The sequence below is a fragment of the Chaetura pelagica genome, unplaced genomic scaffold (genome assembly GCF_000747805.2).
Source record: "Chaetura pelagica isolate M959 unplaced genomic scaffold, ChaPel_1.0 scaffold417, whole genome shotgun sequence".
NCBI lineage: Eukaryota > Metazoa > Chordata > Aves > Apodiformes > Apodidae > Chaetura > Chaetura pelagica.
The window spans coordinates 235,231-257,792 of record NW_009953966.1 but is presented as its reverse complement, the minus strand read 5'-3'; the positions used below and the strand labels follow the sequence as shown (position 1 = coordinate 257,792).

Sequence of the window (22,562 nt, the reverse complement as noted above, 5' to 3'; positions counted from 1 at the left end):
TCTGGAAACGCTACGTGCCATGTTGAAGGAGGGGAGGGCAAGAGGCATTTTTGCCCTACATTACATGATCAGCTCGTGGCTTTCCAAAGTAGTTGTGTATATACTATTTTGGTGCTGAAATTTTGGATTTGGATTTGTTCCTGATACATCTGGGATGACATTTCTGAGACATACACACACAAGTCTACAGACCTGGGAAAACCAGCGGCACATCTTGCGCAGTTCAACAGTGCAGTTTGCTTTCTTACCCCCTTTGTTTCAAAGCAGGTGAAACAAAACCCTCACATAATTCACCTAGGCTTGAAATCTGACAAATGCTGTTTAGCTTTTTACATTATTTTGCTGTCTTGAAGCTTAGTTGCTTGTATCTTATTCTCTCAATCAAAGTAAAAAGGGTGAGTGACTTTTGTTCTAACACCAGTTAAGCCTTCTAAACAGCACTGTTCCCTAGGAAAGGAAATTACACGATTGGCAGCAATATTACTATTTAATCACTGTACTGCCAGTGCTAGTGACCCTCCTTGCTTTAAATTACACTGTTTCCCTGTCACGTGCCAGAAAGGTAGCCAAGGGTTTTATCTGAAATTATTACCAGGAGACTACAGGGATCAGTGGTGTAGATGACTTGGCAATCACTGTATTTCTGCAGTATTAGGTGCACTTTATGTTACACACTTTATGCTACTGAGAGAATTTTTGATTGTGTATATAAAAGTGGTCATGGCAGTAGTTGTTTTTACTGTATTGCATCTTCAGGGAGCAGAAATTACAATGTTCCTTCTCCTGAGAGAGTTAGTGAGAATTAGTTGCTTTTTGGTTGTCTTTGGTTATTAGCAAGTAATAAAACCCAGAGGAGGCCATGTGAAGTGGAGGTGGTATTTCTAAGGTCCATAGTGCACCCTTCATTTGTGGATCTTATCTTGCTGCACTTCAGAAAGTGCAATGAATCTTTACATCTTCCTCTTTTCTGATTGAATATCATCGTCTCCATTCTCTGAAACTGGGGAAAATGACAGAGGGGATAAGTGACCTACCCAGAATTAAGCAGCAACTCAGTAATAGAAGACATCTCTTCAGATATCTCTGAAGATTGGATTGCATGGATTCCAGGTACCTTTCAGACAGGGAGATGTTTTTGAACGCCTCTCTACCTGGAGCTTCACACATTGGTTTCATCATTACTTCCCTCAGCTCGAACTTGTGCTGATGCAATTTCAGGATGCTTTTCTTGATGAGTTGCAGGGTGCACAGGATTAGTTAATACCACCCTCAGCACAGAGGCTTACTCCTCACCACAGGTGTCTGGAGGTCCCTTTATGTGCAACACCAGCATTAATGCCAGGTAACCATATTTATATGGCTGAGGGAATAATTGGATTGATTTAAGCTGTCTGCCTGCTTTTGAAATATTTGAGAATATACAGCGTTATCACTTATTTATTATCTACTTCATGAAATCTATTCTGGTTGTATTTTGTAGACCAATTGTACATGGCTGACATTCATGAATGAGGTGTGATTAGTAAATTGTATTTTCTATGCATTCCCAATGTGATGGATCCAAGCCTTACATTTACAGAAAAATGACTGTTTAAATCACCCAGCTTGTCTCTCCCTAGCATCATGAATAGATTTTGAAAATAATGGGTTGGGCAGTTCCTAATTTCAAATATACCTATTCATTATAGGTAGAGCTATTTAATATTTTGTTTCCACATCAGTAAGACTTTTTTCCATGTCTTGGGTTTCACAAGGGAGGTCAGAATGACCATATGCCATTTTAAAGACATGGTGGGGGATCAGTATCCAGTATCAACACAGCAGTTCAGCAGTCAGGCTGAAAGCAGACGTTTCTTAAGATCAAGGGCAGTACCTTGTGTAAGGAGATGTATTACTGTGTCTCTGTCTGCTCTTATAGCTTTGAGGGGATGAAGGGGTTGCCTCTGTGTTACTTCCACATATTGCATAAAATAAATTCTAAGATTAAAAAGAGTTGGTATTTTTCCCCCCCTTTCCAGGTGGAAATCAGTTATAGATACCTACAGATAGCCTGCTTTTTAAGATGTGGGAAAGATGTAAGCAGCACTTCAGCTGTCAGCCAGCTTCTGTTGAACTGGTGGCTTTCTGTTTATAGCAGTTTGGACAGTGAGGTGGCACACCAGCCTGGGGTCTGGTCTGGTGCACTTGTCTGTTCCTGGAGTGTGTATTGCAAGCAGAAATCCCAGTTGTCTGTATTTAGTTCACCACATCAACTTTGAAATTTAAATCTTTGCTGTACTTCAAGTCAAACGATTATTGAAACAGGCTTATGCAAATACCTAACTGTTGTGACACAGCTAAGAGAAATTTGGCCCTGGATGATGTTGTTTCTCATGGGAAAAGGTATTTAGAGTTGAGGTAAAAAATGAAGGTATAATGCTTTTCTTTTGCAATTTGTTTTCTTTTTCTTGTTTTCCCCTAATCCACAGAGGAGCAACATAACAAATCTGTTTACCACTTGAACAGTGGCTTGAATGTCTTTGTTGTAATTGAGGAGATGAACTCACAGACAAAATTGTGTTGGGTAGGCATTAAAAATATGCACTGAAGGAAGCACATAAACTCCCAGGTAGAAATTAGCTCTTTTTTTGCCTGTGCAATTTATTATGAGAAATGAATGAAGCTTCTTCCTCAAAGTCACAGCTATAGATCAGCTAGAAGCTTGAAGGACTGCTTGAATCCAGAGAGGTGGCACATTGATCTACAGCTCTAAGGATTGTGCCAAGAAAGGAAAATCAACTATATCTTCACCTGATTTATGTTGGCCAGACATCCGTGACTTGCCTTTTGAAGGTGATCTCACAGAGGCGTAATTAAAACTTGATGGTGTTATTAAATAATCATGATGATTTGTGTCCCTGCATTGCAGCCATGTGTGTGGTTTTGTGTGGTTATAAATGTGGTTAGTCCCTGTTTGCAAAAATGAAGGTTAGAGGGTGCTCGTCTTAACAACAGGAATTTTGCATGCAGCTCTTATGTAGAAGGTCTTCAAATTATTCTAATGCTGGACTTCTGTTTCAGTTTAGAACTAGTCAAATTGCAAGTTAGTAAAAAAAGAAATCCATGAAGTTTTTAATCAGTAAAACTGAGCAGCCTCTAAATTTGTCCACTTAGCAGAGATGGCCAGGTTGTGACTTGGTCTTACTCTGCTCTGGAAACCACTAATCACAGAGTATTGCCTTTTCATTAATCCTCTTCTTACCTGTCAAAAGGAGAAAGAAAGTATTGAGACAAGAGTTGTTTTCATTAGACATTTAAATACTAGGAAGAGAACATAGCCATGACTTGGGCTGCAGCCTGTAGATATTCTATAGTGAAACAACACTGATGTGCTTAGTTTGTGATTTTTCCATCAAATTGTATTATTTTGGATAGAGCTTTGAGACATACAAAAAGCTAACTTTGAAGTCAGGTATGGATTATAATTTTTTCTCTACTATCTGGATGATGGTGGAAATATTGAGAAATCTGTTTACAATTTGTTTTGAATTTTTCTTAGAATTTGTTTTGTGCTTTAAGACATTGATCTTGCTTTCTAACAGGCCTAAACATTCTCCATTTATATCAATAATAATGATTTTTACTCTTTCATTTTCAGACTGAAAAGGCATGAAACACACTATGTTGCCTACTTTAAAAAAGACTGGGGTGGGGGGACGTGGCACCTCTGATTCTGCATGCAGAAGAGTCAACACAGTAGATACAGTTTGAGGCTGATTGTTGTAAAGAGCATGAGTTAGAAGCAATGATCAAGTTTCTGAGAATCTCTAGCCTTTCCATTAATTTTGATTTATTGATTTTTATGAGCAGGAGCAGTGGTAAGCTCAGGCTCTAAGGAGGATCAGAAAGGCCAGTGCGTGTTGAGGGTTATTGCCTTGTTTTGTGCTGTGATTTATACAGTGAAGATACTGGCTGCATTCTTCTGCTTGGTGTTATTTCTTATCATCATTATAGTATTTCATGATTTAAAGACAAGTGCCCTCTGAGAATCTGTTCTGTTGTGTCTTTGACATTATTACAAGGTGAAGGTCTGATTATTGGAAGTGTTGAGCCCATTCAGCTCCAATGGAATGAATGAATGAATGCTGAAGGTGCTCTGAAAATCATGCCTGAGGCATTTTCTTCTTTTAAAGGGGCTGAGTTGTGCCTTATAAATACAGGTCTCTGCTTTGATGAATTCCCCCTTGTCTGCACAACCTTTGAAGTAAATGGGGCTTGCTTGATTAGAATGAAACCTGTACTCCAAAATTAACTCTCATCCTCGCTACGTAGCTGAAGAATTGATTAGATCTTAGCAAATCTGATGTTAAAATTAAGTTTCAAATTTAGCTTCAGAGTTTTGCTTTATAATTGGAATACTGTATGTTGGAGAAGATCAGAAGCTCTTTTTCTTTAAGGGTTCAGGTGATTTTTAGCACAACTTGTGTTCCTATGACAGAGCTGTTAGCGCAGCAGAGGTCACTAAACATGTTGAAAGGGCAGTTTTGTGGCTAGAAGATGTACCAAGACCAAGTGTTTGCAGCTGATGCAACTAGTCAGCCTGCCTGAGCCATTCGCCTTCTCCTGCAAAGAATCTTCATTCTAATTTCTCTAGTTCCACTGAGGGAAAGCAGATGTCAGACAGTGATCCGGCCTCAGGAAAAGGCTTATTTATCCGAGTGCTTGATAATTCTGCTGTTCTTGCAGAGGAGGAAGCTTACCTAGGCAGTGGCTGTTTGATGATGAAAGTAAGGAAAGCTGCTGCTGTATAGACATGAGGGACTGCGGGAAGCATCCAAAGGAGCACTTGTGCAGAGTTGAAAGCTGAACCTGAGAGGTTTGGGGGCTGGGTGTATGAAGAAAGGTGTAGCCAACTTCAACTTAGTCAACATAATGATTTTTATTTTTTTTTCATTGGTTAGTTTTTTAAGAACATGAATATGCAAACTACTGAGGTGGCCCTGCAAGTTATGGCGGGGATCCTTTCCAGTCCTTGGCTAAAGCCCCTTCTGTTTTCAGGTTCCTCAGATGTGCCTAGAGGTCAGCATCACTGTTTCAGCATTTAGTTTTTGAAAATTCATTCTTCACTCAAGGACATTCTTGCCAAACTGTACTTTTCTTATTTGGAATCTTCACTATAGTATTCTTTTTTTCATATTTATTTTTTTTTCCTTTAAAACCAGTATTTGATTTTAAAAAGGAAGTTTGGCTTTGGGGTTCTTTTTTTTTTCTTCCATCTTGGATAAAGGACAGATGTCAGAAAATCCATTAATTTTGTTTCCAGTTATTTTCAAAGAACAAATTTCATCAGTTACATTCTTGTCTATATGTCCATCTAGATTTCTCTGGCTGCCTCTGTGATATTTCCATGTACAATATGGTAGATCATCTGCAGTGTCAGCAGAGCTTCACATTTCAGTTTGATCTAATACTGCTTTGTGACTGATGAGGTTTGGTGTTGGGTTGTCAGCAGGCAATATGGTGCATGCTGTTAACAGTGGGGAAGGCTGTTGTTTTGATGAGAGACTTGTGCTTCTTCCCTGTGTCTCTCTGTCCTGGCTGAACAACAAAACTTGGCATAAACAAAACACCTGTTGCGAGAATATTCAGGCAAACAGGTAGTTGCTTCCTCTTGTTCTTGCTGTTAGTCTCCTACAGATAGGATCTATGCTGTGTTTCATTGTCTTTACAATTGTAGACCAAGGCTGGCTTTTCAGGATAATGTTTTGACATCTTTTGCTACTAGACCTGGGATTCCTCTCAAATACAGTGTTTTCTAAATTTTGTGGCTGATTGTATTTTATGTTTATTTTTTGAAACTCCTGCCTGTACATGTTTTATTCCACCCCCCTTGTTTTTCTGTTTTTAGCCAGTGAGACCTGCAATGATTTCCATCCCATGTTCTTCACCCATGACAGATCGTTTGAAGAGTTCTTCTGTATCTGCATTCAACTCTTGAACAAGACATGGAAGGAAATGAGGGCAACTTCAGAGGACTTTAACAAGGCAAGAAAAAGGGTGGGGTGGGGATGACTGGGCAGGATGGTAAACCAAGGCCATGTATTCTTTCCCTGGAGGCACAGGGATTTACTATTCCCCATTCTGCTGAATGCTGTGGAGTTTTATCTGTTCAGATTCTTTGCATGTCAGAGTGCCAGCATTCAGAAAGTGAGGGTAGGGGATGGGAGGTTCATTGACCATTTTCAATCATGTTGCACTGCAGACTGTGAACCTGAAAACCTAGCTTGAGGGAAAATTCTGCCTTTTTATGTTAGCAATATTATGCTGAAGTGCTGCAGCCTCTGAGCTTGTAAATAATGCAAAGAGAGTACTGCCGTGATAATTCTGTGCATCCCTTTCATTTCATGTGAGCACTAAAGTGATAAAATATTCAAGAGTGGACACAATCCTGACAAAGTGCTATGCAGTTTAGCCTGCTAAAGCAAACAAACGAAAAAAACAAAAAGGGAACCAACCAACCAAAAACCCAACCAAAAAACTCCTCGGTATTGCATCCCGTTTTTTTGTAAGATAGAAATCTGGAAGTGTCAGCCAATCTCCTGACCCTCAGCAAAGCTATGGAGATCAGGATTACCTGGTTTAGTAGACCCTACGTATTCTGTTTTGACTGTCTAATTTATCATGAGGCTGAACAGTATCTTTGGCACCGTTGTAAGAATGAAAAACTTGTGCTTATGTGGCCAGCTGGCATACTTATCTTTGTTGGGAACCTTGGACTGGATCTTGAGCCTCTCCCTGAGACATGTTGGTTACAGAGCTGCTGGTTGAGAATGAAAGGTGAGACTGCTGCAGTCTGTGCCATGCAAGAGCTCTGAGCTCACCAGAACCGAATGTTAAATGAGAGATAGTAAGAATGATTTAGCTTCTAACTGGAACCGTCCATTACTAAAGTGCTTTAAATGCCCATTTTCTGCTGAAGAGTGAAGACAATTTCTTAGGATACAGTGTGGAGTAACCTTTGTTGAGTTCTTTTAGGTAAGGTCAGCAACACCAGAGGCATGGCAAAAGAGAGGAAGGAAGTCCAAAATGCGTGTGAGATGCAAGCTTAGAGGCTTGTTCTTGCATGGAATTCCTGACGTGCTTCTCTTACCTAATAGTCCAGGAGCACAGAAGGAGCAATAGCAAGGTACAGTTCAGAAACCTAAAGTCAGGAACTTTAAAAAGCAACAACTTTTTAAAGACTACTTGATAGTATGTGGTTGTTTAAAATAAATGTATTTAAAACATTCTATTACTTTCAGGCCTTCTGTCTCAGTAGAAGGATTTTTTTATGTGATTTCCCACAACTTGAGTTGAAATATTATTAGTGATCCTGGGATATTCAGGAAAAGAAATATCCTATTTCTGTCAACAGCCCAGATTACCCTAAAAAGAAAACAAAGAAATACACTTTTCAGTGTTAGGCATTGCTATGGAGCATCATGGGAGATCACTTAATTTCTTCTCCAATCTGACTAGTTTTCTCTTTGTGTTTTCTGTTTCTGAAAATCCTGCGACTTCATCCAGTGAGATCAGCAGTAGGTCCTACTGTGTGTCATTGGAGACATCAGGGATTCTTAACTCCGTGAGGCAAATCAATTTGCCATCCTACTACCAGGATTTGTGTCTGGTGGTGGCACTATGGTGCATGAGAGATGAACCCAGGTTTCCTGCCTGCAGAAATCAGTCTTGATTTTGTAACTGTTTTCATGAAGGGGAGGGAATATTAAGCTCTTGCACCTCTCATTTCTAACAGTTCCATAATTATGTTCTGCTTATCTAAATCCTTTCTTTTAGTCATAAGGAGATTTTTGTGCTCTTATCCACTTCAAATGACATGTGGTGGTGATGTGCATTACTCAGCTGATAAATGTCTAAAGGGATCTGTGAGTGAAGCAAACTGTGTTGTTGTGTGGGCTTGTGAAGCACTTCTGGATTTGTGGGGGATGACACATTATATAGTGGAACCAAGGTTTACCCATCTGGTTGGTGGGTGACAGCTGCCAGTGCTGATGGCTTTACCAAGCTAAGTAACACCATTTTTAATCCTTACCTGGCAAGAAGCTTTGGTGATCAAAGCATGTAAGTATTCTTTCTTCATCTTTCCTATGTGTTAAGAGTACCTGTGTCTATGCAGCCACTTTTGAACGTTTGGCAGGCAAAGGCCCAGTGGACCCAGGGAGAATTCAGGTCCCTGCAAAAGCAGGAAATCAGACCTCAGAAGATGCAGTAGCTTAGTTGTGTGAAAAAAAAAAAAGAATTGTTTTGTTTATCTTTGTGTTACTATTTTTCAGTTCAATGACTTGATTCTCATGGCAATATATGAAATACCACTTTGCTACAGTTTGCTACCCACCTGGCTGATGGGATCATTAATTTTCTTCCTTCTTTCCTTCCTCCCATAAAATATCCAAACCAAAATTGGTCACTCTCAGTATATTGGCTGGTAACTCTTGACACCTGGGGATTCTGCTAAAAAGCTGCTTTGATCTTTAATCATAATGGATGAAAAGTAGCTTTTTGTTTAAACTTTTGATTAATCACAGTAACTTGTACATTAAGAGGCTGTAGGAGGTCTGTTTGCACGTATAGAGATTTATTTCCACCTCTTGCATTGGAGAAGGATAGGCTCTAAAAGAAGTGAGGTGATGGAATATATCCCCTCAGGTTTCAGTGGCTGTTCTCAGGGTTTTTTAAGGGACAGATTAAGATTTTCTTCTGATGATAAAATGGCATACTGTGCCATTGTGGCTCTTCAATTTCATATAGGTTTGTTAATTTTTAAAGCCTAAAAATCAAATTTAAAAAGTGTTTCTTATAGTTGGAAGAATTTTATGGTGTTTTAGTGAAATATTTGTAATGTCATTCTTTGTCTCTCTGATTCTCATTCAGTAAGAGAGGCATCTTTGGCAACTCCAGCATTAGAAAGACTCCTTGGATCTCTATGGTGATAGTAGGATACAGTCAGTCCTAAAATCTTTTTCACAGTCTCTCAATATGCTAGTAGATGTCTGAATAAAATAATTTAGTCAGGCAGCTAAGCTTATATTATGCCTTTATAGCATCTTAAGGCATACATAATTCATGTCTGATGAGTTTTCTGGAGAAATTAGGATGCAGTCAGATAGACAGGCGTGCAAGTTGCAACAATTCCATTGGAAACCTTTTTGTTTAAATTTGAGCCTACAGATGATCAAAGGAGACTTTACAAGCTCTGTCCTCCACAGTCATTTGTGAGCAGACAGCATGGTTTATGACTTCAAAAAATGTAATCTTGTCTCCAAGCTTTACATAATTCTAAGTGTTTTACTGGAGCAGAAGAAAACATTGTGTAATGATCTGTGGAGTCAGTGCTGACTGTAAGAAAGCTAGACTGAGTTATCTCACACTCCAGCATCTAGAAACCTTTATCACCAGCTTGTTCATTTAAATAGGTGCCCATCCCTCAGGTTTCCCTCAGGCAGGGACCACCTACACTCTGCTCAGGGTAAGCAGGCTCTGCTGCCAAACAGACTAAGATGTACTTAAACTAGTTGTTTGGGGTTTTTTTGTTTATTTTTAACATGATGGTAGGTAGGGTTCAATATAACTGCCCCACTGTAAAATTCTTTCCATGGGGCCAAATGAAAGCATACTCTCAATGGAAAATATTTTGTTCATTGCCACTAGTTGTATTTAAGTATATGTAGCTGTGTTGCCCTAATGAGGTTTTACATTGAGGTCCTATCTTGTTAGTGATCTTCTTGTAAAATAGACTTATTATTTCTTGTGAAACAAGGAGACCACAGATGAGATACTGTGTAGGTGACAAGATTATACTCGTAGCTCTGGTGTCCAGAGATTTCAGTATGCTGCTTTTTGAAGGTTTGAAGTTCACATGCTAATAGGAGGAAGGGTGAGGAAATGGATTATTTTTATTGCAGGGCCAGGCACAGCTTCTGTTATTAGACCTGCAGAACAATATGAACAATTTGCTAATTTTGTGCCTAGTGTAGTGCCATCTTAAAAAAAAACAAAACATAACAAACAAATCAACAATACCAAAACATGAAGAATAAAAATTACTGTTTCCAGTCCTGGTGTGGAAGGAAAATGATGAAATTATTTGATCCACCTACCAGGGCTTTTAAGCTGCTTTGTAGAGAATGGACATAATGATAGTTGCTTTTATTAGTGTATTAACATAGTTTTAGGGTTTTAGATGGCCAAAAATGACTACTCGCAGCAAGACACAAAAGTTAATTAGGGAATGCCAAAACTGAAAAACAAAAACTTTGAAAGTTCTGTGGTATATGGTGCTTGAAATCAAAATCAACTGCATGGACTCAAACTACACATTTAAAGAGCAGGAAAGTAGATACGAGATGGGATTGTTCAGCCTGGAAAAGAGAAGGCTTCAGGGAGACCTTATAGCAGCCTTCCAGTACCTGAAGGGGCCCTACAAGACAGCTGAGGAGGGACTTTTTACAAGGGCTTGTAGCCATAGGATGAGGAGTAATGGGCTTAAACTGGAAGAGAGTAGGTTTAGGTTAGACATTAGAAAGAAATCATCTCTGTCAGGGTGGTGAGATGCTGGAACGGGTCACCCAGGGAAGATGTGGATGCTCTATCTCTGGAAGTGTTCAAGGCCAGGTGGGATGGGGCTTTGAGCAACCTGGTCTAGTGGGAGGTGTCCTTGCCCATGCCATGGTAGCGTAGTTGGAACTGCATGATCTTCTAGGTCCCTTCCAACCCAACCCATTCTATGAGGTTTGCTAGTGGTGTGACTGAAACATTTTTCTCATTACTGAGGTCTCTGATTAATTTATTTTGCCTGCTGGCTGTGGGTTTGACATCATCAGAGTATAAAACTCCAGCTTTTAATTGCTCGATGAGAATTTGTTTTGTAATAATTCTTAGAAACTCCCCCCCAAAAATGGTGGTTTCAGCATTCTGGCAAAGCTAGCATTCATTTCACAGTGTCCAGCCTGAGTACCCTGATAGCACTTTTGTGGCATGTGGCTATTTCAGTGACACACCAAGCTGCAGCACTGGATCTCCATGCAGGAGTGGGGTGTGCTCAGCAAGATGTTAATATATGTCACTGGCAGGTGCACTCATAACAAACTGTCTTGTTTGGTAATAATTAGAGTAGATATTGTTCACAGTGACAGCAGATGCAAACAATAAATGCCCTACGTGAGTTTTGTAATTAAATACCAAAGCAAACAGTGAGGCATTTGATAACCACAAAAGATGTTTATGCTCGTGCTCAGACCTTGTGAACATTTTTCCTTTCTCTGTGACAAGATAACAGAAAAGGTAACCAAGCATAACATAAAAATGAAGAATACCATTTCCCTGCTCAGTGACGGTTTGGAAATGCCATGCCACAGATTTCTTAGCTTCTCTAGTGTTCTCATGCTTTCAGCAGCTGGAGGATAAATAATTGTGCAAGGCTAGGTTCAAAATATGACTAAGTGTTCAAGGCCAGGCTTTAAATAGCTTACTTTTGGAAGTGGTGTTTTGTGTGGAAACACATGCTGTGGGCCAACACCACCATCAGATAACGCGAGTTACCCGTAAGGAAGCAAAGATATAGACGGTCATTTGGAAAGAGTCAGAGCAGCAAGGTGCCAGAGGAGCTGCACCAGCTTTGCTGGTTCTTTTGAAAATCAGGGAGACACCAGGAGCAGACTGTGCACAGATCCTGTCTGAAATGCCCAATGTAATCTTGTTGTCCTAGTCCTTGCCATGGCAGCTCCATGCCTCACCTGGAAGCATCAAGGCTTTGCTGCACACTTGGAGGGGAGAAGCAGGTCTCCTGGCATGCTCAAGTGATCCCATCTAGTGGTGCTAGCCATGTTCTGCACTTTTCTGTTTCTTGCAGTGTTGTCTTGGTCTTGATAACCCCAGTTTACAAGAATGTAAAGGTGGTATAAAGATGCGAAGGTACCCAGAGCTCAAGTGCCTTGGCAGGGAAGCAGTGGCAGGGCCAAAAGCAGAACCAGGATGTCTGGCTGTTTGCTCCAGCCTACTTGCTCCTTGTCACAGCTCCAGGCTGCAGCTGGTGCTGCACAGCTCCAGGGTTCCCCAAGGGGCACCGACCGCTTCCATCGGTGTCTGTGCCCCTCTTTCACTCCCTCTCAGAGGGATGCTTAGAGGAGGATGACCAATGGTAGCTCAGGGAGCATGAAAGAGCCATTACCTCAAGCAGGACAAAAATTAATCTTTCCCTCCCTCTCAGAGGGATGCTTAGAGGAGGATGACCAATGGTAGCTCAGGGAGCATGAAAGAGCCATTACCTCAAGCAGGACAAAAATTAATTCAAACAAACTTGAAAGTAAAATCCTTCGGTCATTCTGTAAATCTGTCTGTCACTTCCTTTTCCTTTCAATGATAAGGGGGGAAAGAGATGATAAATAGCTCTTCAAGGATGTTCTCCATAGCGTTTATTGTTTTCTTTTGGGTGTTTTTTCACCAATCTGAAACAGATGCATTTAACTTCCTTTGAAAGAAGCTTTGGAAGGCTCTTCTGTTTGCGTTTTACCTGTGGGAAATGCTGGGCCAATGGAATGATTGCACTTCTCTGTTAGCTTTATTGGAACTTCCCTTGGCAATGCTTTGTTTATATCAGTCAGGGATACCACAAATAAATTATTCTCACATCAAGTGAGTTCAATATTCCCCAGGCTTAAGCAGATTGGCACAAATTAAATCCCACGTTTTCATACCTGAGGCCATTAGCAATTTATTAACTTTTATTGGAAACAGTTACTAAAAATACATTGTATCATTAATTGCATAAGGCATTAATTTATTTAAAAATGTATAGCAATTAACATTTTGCAAGTCTGATGAGTAGTTTATAAAGAAAATGCGACTTTTTTAATTGAAGAAAAAAAAATCATCTTCTAACTACAATGGGAATGTCCTACAGGAGCATAATTGGGTGCAGGAAGGTAGTCAGGTCTATTCTATTAGCAATCACCTCCTTAAGAAGGGGCTTCTTTAGGCAGTGCAATTTAATGCAATGTAGGGAGAGACTGTTAAGACCTTCTCCTAGCATTTTGTTGGTGTTCCCGCTACACTTTTTGTGGCCTGGATATTACAAGTTTATTCCTTCATTGGCTGCTCATTTAGGAATGGCTCAGTTAAGTCTTCTCCATCTCTGTGCATTTATCTACAGCTGCCAGGTCACCAAATATATCCCACTGTGTTAGTCAAAGCCAATTTATGACTCGTCTGCTGCTTCTGGCTGCAGGAACCTGAGAAAAGGGGTGTTTGAAGGTGCATTCTTCCACTGACTGAGGTATAAGTCTGGAAAAATCAGATCTAAATTTAAATATTCATACCCCAAAGGTTGGTACTGTCAGGGTCAAAGGAACTAGGAAAGAGTATTGCATTTTTAAATCTAGTTGACTCCATCCTTTTGAAAATTTTTCAGTCTTAGCTGGCATTGTCAAGAATGCAAATACATTTAAAAAGTAATTTGAGAAATGTAAGTACTTACACTGGATAATGAAGCAGGAAGGAGTAACACTTGCCTTTTCTCTGCGCTTTGCAGCTTGTGAACTATTTTTTTAGTTTAAATCTTTTTTTTTCTTTTTTTTTTCTTTTGCGTTAAAAATAGTATCTTTGCTATTTGCTGTCTTGGCCAGAAGGCTTTGAAGATCTTTGGTAATAGGATCACATCTAGTTGTTATCCCAGCAGAACTAACCTTCTCCAGTCATGACAAATCCAGCGATTTCTGGGAGGGCATAGGCTTAAAGGGAAGAGCATTTTAAACCTGCAGTTCTGCCCATTTATATGCCAGGATGGGTACATGAAGAGGGAGATGGATTCTTCAAGCAAAAATCAAGGGAAGGAAGAGGTGTCTCAACAAAACATCTGTTACTTAAAAAAAACACAACAAAAACAAAAACCCCCAGTATTTTAGTATAATCTATTCCTTGATCATAAACTAGTTTGTCTTATGCTTTCACCAGTGATGAAAGTTGCTGGTGGTTTCAGTAGTGAAATACTATTTTTGTGAGAAACGTGGCCGTCCTGGGCAGAGAGGATTTTATCCCCCAGCTTTCTAATGAAGCCTCTATGTTACTGTGGAACACATACGGGTCTGCTTGACACCCTGGAGATGGCAATTTTTAAAACTGTTGGTACTTCATATTTTTAAAGCACTCTTCATTTTCATCTCTGTGGGTGCTGATCAAATCAATAAACATCTCAGCCTTCAGAAAGATGATTGAGTGGAAAGCCCGATAACCAGAGGAGAAACACTGACTGCAGGTTATCTGTGCTAACTGCTTTTTTTCTACTCTGCAGAAACCCTTTTCACTGGGAAAGTGTTCTTCACTTGCATGTAGGGTGTGTTAGTCACTAAGGAAAATGATATAACATAACTGGAACTGTCACCAGAACAGTGCATTTTGTGAGATTGCCCCTGTCATTCCTTTTTTAAAGTATGGGTAATAATCAGATCCTGGGAACAACTCTTGTCTCTGTATTTTTATTTCTTCTTTCTAGGATATGTTTTTGTAGTACAGTTAAATCAGAGGTGCATGGCATATGGCTTTTTGCTGCATGAATTGCTGCTGATGTGAATGTCAGTGGGCATATAATACCAGATTTTCATTCTGTGAATCACAATGCATGGAATTCAGCCCAAGAGCTCCCCAGACTATAGCCCTTATTATAGGCAAATAAAAAAGGAAAGGAATGGGGGGGGAGGTGATGTCTTGGAGATTTTGTTTCAGTTGAATTGAGGTTATCGTGATGAATGATGCAGCTGACAATGAGATTTTTATAGCCTCTCTTAGAGCAGCAGAAGAGCTTGTATTATTGTTGGTTCACTTTAAGTAATTGTAATCTAAATAGCACCGTGGTTGAAAAGAGCAGCAAAATCTTTCATACGTGTCTCGTCAGCAAAGCCAGGGTGTTTGATTGTTTTAATCTCATCTGTCTTTACACAAATGTCCTTCATTGTTTGCAGTTTACATCTTGCCTATTGTCTGGATTGAATATGTCAGTCACCATTAAAAAGGCATGATGCCAGTCAGTTGCTGCTGCATGTCTCTATATTTAGCTCATGAGGTGACTGGCCAGCCTTTGACAAAATGATCCTGCTCTCCAATGCGGCAGCGTGAACTAAGACCAACTGTGAGAGAGGGAAGTGGGAGGAAAGGGCTGCTGGGAGCTGGAGTGAGCGGTGGAGACGGTGCACAGAGGCAGAGGGGCTCTCCTCTTCTCTCCTGTATGTGCACCAGCTATTGCCAGCCACGTCTGCACCATGGACATGGGGCCAAAAGAGAGACCTGCTTCTGCTGGCTTTCTGTAAGGTTACCTAGAGCACGGAGGGTTGAGCAGCTATAGCAGAGTGAGTCCTGCGTGAGCTGTGAAAAGCTTGCTCAACTGATGATCACTGGTTAGGCTCAGCTGTGATGTGTCAACATGAACTGTCGTGAAGTTTCCAGAGAGAGGATGAGTGGGAAAATGGAGGAGGATGAAAGGTTATTCAGTATGTGCTTTCTGAAGGAATTGTGAGGGTTTCTCCAACAGAATATTTAGGTTTGAGACCACTGCAGGGACAGCTGCTACTTGGGAATGATAGTGAAACTGGGATGTGTAAACTTGGGTTCTGCCACTTTTCCATTGAGAGCAAAATGGCTAATTGGAAGGTGGAAAGTCTGTGTGCCTCTGAAAGTGGCAAGGTCTTTTTGTCTTTGCTCTTTCACCTCTACAGTATTGATTTGAGTAGCCATATTAAAAATGTTATGGGTTATTTATTGATAAGCTTCCTCCTAGTTCCTTAAATTACCATTATATGTTGATTATGGCAAGCAGAGAAGCAAGGCCCCCAGTAACATCTATGAAAGATGAAAGCTGGGGAATATCACCTTATAAGTTGAGGGCAGGAGTGGAGAGACATTTTGTAGCATTTAAGCATCTTAAGCCAAGCACCAGAGACAGATGAAGAAACCAATACCAAAATCCGTGTCAGAATCCTTGAAAAAGACATTAGTGCAGCTGATTGAAGAACGTGCCATATCAAGATATTCATTCCATGACCATGAAAAATAAATGTGTGACAACCACCCTTGCATCAAGAATGTCAAGACTGTGCCTGCAAGAGTGGAAGCATCTGGGGAAATAGCTCATATACATGCTTTGAATTTTATGGTAATTTTTTCTCTCTGGAGATGTATCTTCAGATTTTAAGCATCTGTTTTCTGTCTCAGGGAAACTGGCTGATCTTTGTTGTGTTGCTTAGCTGAAAACCTCAGCACCAAGAACTTCAAAATTGCAGTTGTATCAATTTTGTTTGAATGTAAAGGCTGCCTGGAACTTTTTGTTTTACTTAACCAATGTTCCAAAGGAAACTGGGTCTCCCTGTGTCATTGTTACAGTCAGCTTCTTCAGAAGCAATTGATCAGTGCTTCACAGTGAAAGTAGAATCTCAAAAACCCTGAGTAGGAAAATGAAACATCCTTATTTTTGTAAAATCAAATGTATGAGATGAAGAATATGATCTCATAGCTGTCAAGGTTTTCAGAATCCTTCTAAGAACTCTTTTCTATGTAAGCTAGGGATTTGGAAGTTGTTAAAGGGCTGTTTTCTTCCTCAGCATTTTTTATTTTAAATCTGACTTGATCTGATTGTCAAATTACTGATACTTAAGCTGCATTTTAAGGCCGGTATGTTATTATTTAAAAGCACATGTATAAACTAGTGACTGGATGTAGAAATCTGGCAACTATGTATTTTCAGCAGTGGCAGAAATTTGAAGGATACTTTAAATTTTAAAGTCAAAGTTACATTCACAGATGTGTTTCTTATTCCTAAAAATGTAGCTGTATGGACAAAAAAAAGTATTTCCCATAATGATGGATGTAGCTGTATGGACAAAAAAAAGTATTTCCTCAAGAGTAGTGGTGTAAATACAGCATTTTCATAATGATGGGAGAGAACAGGTTATTCTTTTATGTAGTATAATTCCACATACAGTGGGCTGCCAAGTTAAATTTAGTTAGAGAAACAGCTATCTCAAACAATCTGAGAGATAAACCTCAGTTAAAAGGTATTGTATGTGTGCAGCTTGCAAATGGCTTCAGTTATAAATATGGCCTAAATGGCCCTTCACCGAGTACAATTTTTAAGGTACTAGCTAAAGCAAGATCTTTAAGCTGGTGGTTCTACTTAGGGAGAAAAGAAAGAAAAGCTCTCCATACAACCTATTTAGCTTTGCATAGGTTAGGGGGTTTTTATTGTCTTGTTGCTTTTAAGCTCCAGAGAACAGGATGTTTCATAGCTGCTCAATTTGCTTTAGTTATTCTAATTTGAAATAATTTGATTATTCTAATTTCCTTCTCTGAGCTTCTTGATTTTAACACTTCAGTATTTAGTAGTGGTTTTTATGATGGCCAAGGCTTTGATATTGATTTCTGCACCGCAGCAAGCTGAGGATAGGTGATTGCCAATGCAGACTGACAACTCAGAAAGACTAATTTTATGTTTTACAAATAGAATTGTAGGTGTTTGCTTCTAGGATGGTCACTGTGTTGATGAGCACCATCAATCAGCAGTGCACCCTTGTACTACGGGGACTAGCTACATGCTAGGTTGCATTAACTAAAGCACAGCTAGCAGGTCAAAGGGGAAGGGATTATTGCCCAACTTGGCATTTGTGAGGCAGCAGTTGGCAGACTCTGTTCACTTTTGTGTCCCAGTAACGGGGAGAGTTTGATCAAATGGGGCTCGTCCAGCAAAGGACTACCAAGATGATTAAGGGAGATGGAGCACATGGTTCTCAAGTGGAATGTGAAGCTACTAGATTTGTTCATCTTGGCTGAGGGAAGGAGGATGGATCTGGTTGTGTCTTCTTCCACTGTCTGAACAAGAAGCTGTAGAGAAGATGCATATCCTTCTCAGAAGTACACAGTGAGAGACAAGTTTCAGTGAAGGAATCCAGTAGGATATAAGGATAAAATGTTCCCAATTACCAATACTGATGCAGCACTGGAACAAAAGATTGCTTGGAATCTTAATCCTTGGAGAAACTCAAAAGTCACCCAGACAAGGCCCTGAGCAATGTGACTTAAGCTTGAGGTTAGCTCTGCTGTGTCTGCAGGACTTGATGATGCCTAGTGCTTTCTAGCAACCTGAATTATTCTGCATATATTTTATGTGTAAAATTTACTTTCTTATGCAGGATGAAACAGGGAGAAATAGTAATTCCTATCATTAATCATCATTGAAATACACACAGATGCAGCATCAACCAATCTCATAAATTTTTTCTTGTATTAAAGTAAGTGCAAAAGATCCTTGTGATGGATGCAGTAGCTGCTTTCAAGAAGTCGGTCTTTCCCCATTAACTGCAGTGACCCCTTTAAAGCAGTTCTAACTTGTCTTAGTTCTGACAGCTGAACTGTTGTTACTTAGAGGCATTCAAGCTTGTTCAGAAATGTGAGGTCAAAAACATTTCCTCAAAATGTTCTTGCTAACATTTAGATAAGTATGGTTTACTAAATATTTACCACAGGCTACTTTTGCAGCTCACCTGATGTGGTAACTGGTCTAACCATGAGTGACTCGTTAGAGTAGTAGAGCCCTAATATTTAAAGCAGGCAATGTGTCTAGCAATGGCAGAGCAATGTTTGGCTACTTGTGGATTCATTTTGGAGGTGTTGTTTCGTGGTTGGTTTGGGGTGTTGGGTTTTATTAAGTGCTTGTCTTGCACACAAGCCCCTGCTTTAGCTAAAGCCCCATTACATTACAAGGGGTAATGGATAAAACTGGAGCATAGGAGTTTCAATGTGAATATCAGAAAAAACTTCCTTACTGTGAGAGTGACAGAGCACTGAAACAGGCTGCCCAGAAAGGTTATGATGTCTCCTTCACTGGAGACATTCAAAATCTGCCTGGATGCCTTCCTGTGTGATGTGCTCTAGGTGACCTTGCTCTTGGCAGGGGTGGTTGGACTAGATGATCTTTCGAGGTCCCTTCCAACGCCTAGGATTCTGTGATCCTGTGATACTTACAGGTTCTAGCTGCATGTGCAAGCTGTCACTCCACCATCCTGGGAAATTTCAGGTATTTCTTTCAAGCACAAGTTTCTGACCAAAGGAAAGCATTTAAACTGACAGAACATGCAAAGTGTAAAAAAGAAGAAATGAAAGGTGATGTTAATTAGTTTTTAATTGGATGGATGATCCTTAAGGTCCCTTCCAAACCAAATCATGCTATGATTCTATGATAACAAGAATGCATAAATTAATGTCTTATTACATGTTGCCTGGAAAATTAGTGGTGGAGATGGGAACTTAGTTGACACTTTACTTGTCAGTTCCTTAATGACAGGATAACCTTATCTTGATTTCTTTTCTGGTGTCCTGATACAGGTTCTGTTAGCAAGGAGATACGCTGTTTTTCCTGTGGTGCAAGCACATTTCATATTTAAGCAAACTATTTTCCCTTGGCTTACATCCTTTAGAAGTTGAAGTAAGGAAGTGATTAGATGCAGTGTTTGCTGCACGTGTGATGTAAATGGCTGAAATGAAAATATGTTGCAGTTTGGAGCAGTAATGAGAAGGACGAGCTAAAAAGGGAGAGATGGCATTCACACCATCTTTCTGTGCACAATCTCTTGTGCACAGTGCTAGTAAGCACTAAAAATTAGAGAGCAATGACAACCAGAACCAGAGCTGTTAGAAATTAAAATGTTCTCTCTCTCTCTTCAGATGACTGGGAAGACTATAGTCATAAATGACAATTTTAATAATCAACTGGTATTTATCAGTATATACATACGTGAGCACAGCATATGCAGCACTCGCTGTGACTACCATGGCAAACTGGGGCAAACTGTACTCACAGCAAGCCCAGCACTGCAGCTGGCTTTGGGTGGGTGGGCTTCTGCAGCTGCCACAGATGTTGCAGATGCTCTGTGTTGGGCAGAAGATCCACATGTGAGACTGGGACCTTGAATGTAGAAACTCGTACATTCACATTGCCTGGCTTCAGTACAAGCATCGGTAATAACAAGGAAAGACTGTGAGTCAGCCTTTCTGGAAAAATTTCCCCACTGTCCAGCTGCAAAAAGTAATCTCAGGCTAACACATGAATATTGAGCACCACTAGATAGGACAACAGCTGAGGTGAGAAAGACAAACCTCACTGTGGCCTGTAGCTCCAATAAGAAGGTTGTCTACAGTGACCATATCAAAAAGCAGTGATATTGGAAAATTTGCATCCTACAAAGCAAAGCTATTCTGTTTAAATTGATAATTGTGAAATAAAAGAACCACAGAGGAACCAAGATAACCAGCAAATCACTTCTTTCTCTTTTTCCAAATAGTATAAAGTGTTATTTAAATAATAATTTTAAAATACTATTAAAAATATTGTCTGAAATTAAAGGAAGAAAGACAAACTGAAAAACTGTGCAAGCACCATTAAGCTGAGGAAATTTTCTTTGGACATGTTGCAGTACCTTTTCAAAGCAGCATATGGGGTTTATTCTGGTGACTCTAATTTTAACATGAATGGGAGTCACGTGGAATACTCCTGGCATACTGCTTTGAAAATATATCCCTGCATGATTAAGAGTGAAATCTTTTTAAATCACTTCTTTTTTTTTTTTTTTTGTTTGGTTTTTTTTGTAAAGCAATTCTGAAATATTTTTAAAGGAAAACATTAATGAAATGAAAATGGTCCAACCAGGAATAAAATGGTAATGTTGAATGGGTAGAAATACTACTGACTTATGCCACTATACATAAGTTTGTACTGCAGAGTGTGGGAAATGAAGGGAGAAGAAAATGTGGAGTTTGTACCCACTGTTGCAACTGCCTCTGCATTGCTTGACCTTTCTATATTTGTCTTTTCACTTGGAAGGTGAAGTAATCATTCTACCTACCATGTGCAAAGAGCAGAGAGTTCAGTGAAGAGAGTGAGTACAAGGTGGGATTTGCCTCTCGGATGGCAAGCATGGCCATGCTGCCATTGACAGCATCTTTAGGCCATGGATGATTGAGACTGAAGAATTATGTGTTCTGAAGATCAATTAGAGAAGACTCATTAGTGGGAAGGAAGTTCTGAGCAGATGCAACAGGCCTGACAAAATGAGCCAGAACACTGATAGAGATGGGCCTGGTATGTGGGCTGAATGTGAAGTAGGGTTGCTAGGGGGAGGTTCAGAGAGTCCTTTCTGACAGCCGGTCCTTCCTACCCATCCTCAGATAAAACAGCTTTAACAGTTTCTTGAAATGTTTTGAAAAGGATAAGACAGAAAATGTCCATAAAACCATACTGATGAATACAGACATGAGGAAAGTGAGAGGTATGGACAGTCATCTGGTGTCCTTCCAAAGATGCAGAGAAAGAGGGGGAATTTACTTTTCCTTTTTTTTTTTTTTTTTTTCCAGCTGAGAATGTCAGGTTTATTCTTATAACTTTAGTTTTGTGTGAGCTGCTGCTTTAGTACTCTCCATTGTTTGCAATTTCTTGTTGCCTGTGTCACTAACATACATCTGTCTTGATGTTGCAGATACACAAAACCACAAAACTTACCTGCCTTTCCTCCTTTTCACAAAATCTTCCCCAGTGATATGTTACATCAGGATGCTGAGCTCACCTGTCCTTCATGTCTGTTTTCTTTCAGAGTGGGTTGTTAACATACTTTGCTCGGGTTTCTCCAGTTGTTCCAACATGGGTGCCACTTCACAGGCTTCTACATGGGATGCAACAGGCAGCATAAGAGTGTTTATGTCAGCCTTATTTAAGCAAGAGACTTCATTTAAGCAAGACTATTTATATAGTGAGCTTATTTATACTACATTTGGCTGTGAATGGATGTGTGTGGGCATACTTCTGTTGTGCATGTGACACGTGTTTGGGGTATGTATATTTGGCTGCACATTTCCACGTACATGGATTGAAAAAATGACTGTTAATGTCTTTGAGAAGGGGATGTTTGCAAAGCCTAGCTTAACACAGAGTGCTCTGAAGCCCATGGGAATGGTTGCATGCTGCCAGAGACTGACACAGAATAGGAGCTCATTTTTTGTGCTCTGAATTGCCCTATGAGGCTGTGGAGGGTATTGCCCTTTCTAGCTAAAGCTAAGTGTCCACTTGGTAAATTGCTTGTATTAAAGTTTACTTGCAAAAAAATAACTATTTGGTAAACAGCCCTTACATTCCATTGCACTTATGTGAGCATTTATTTATTTGACTTTCAGGCCTGTGTGAGGTGGAAGCAGACAGAGCTTGTTCTTCTCGAGAAAGTTTGTTATGCACTTGCTGGACCTGGAGATTAGAATCATGTTTTCTGTTCTTTTCCTTGACTGTAGTCTTGACAATTGCTTTCTGCAACTCCAGAGCTTTCTGACATTTACCCTTACTTGTCAGCCTGTCATGTGAAAGCAGCATGAAATGAATGTGATAAGTGGTGGATAGGTCCCCATTAACAGCTATTAAAGTAATGGTGTGAAGGTCCTTCAACAGCAGCTGGAAAGGTGAACCAAAGCAAAGATGACTCTGTAATAGAGCTGTTTTGAGTACACTC

General features: G+C 39.9%; 1 protein-coding gene across 2 annotated transcripts in view; it reads left to right on the top strand.

Annotated features, from left to right (window-relative positions):
- ELMO1 (engulfment and cell motility 1) overlaps window positions 1-22,562 on the top strand; it is a 268,680-nt gene that overhangs the window by 151,828 nt on the left and 94,290 nt on the right. For both annotated transcript variants that reach the window (XM_010002153.1, XM_010002154.1), the window contains exon 15: window positions 5,888-6,024. In XM_010002153.1, coding sequence (XP_010000455.1) covers window positions 5,888-6,024 — 137 coding nt within the window. The remainder of the gene's footprint in view (window positions 1-5,887; window positions 6,025-22,562) is intronic.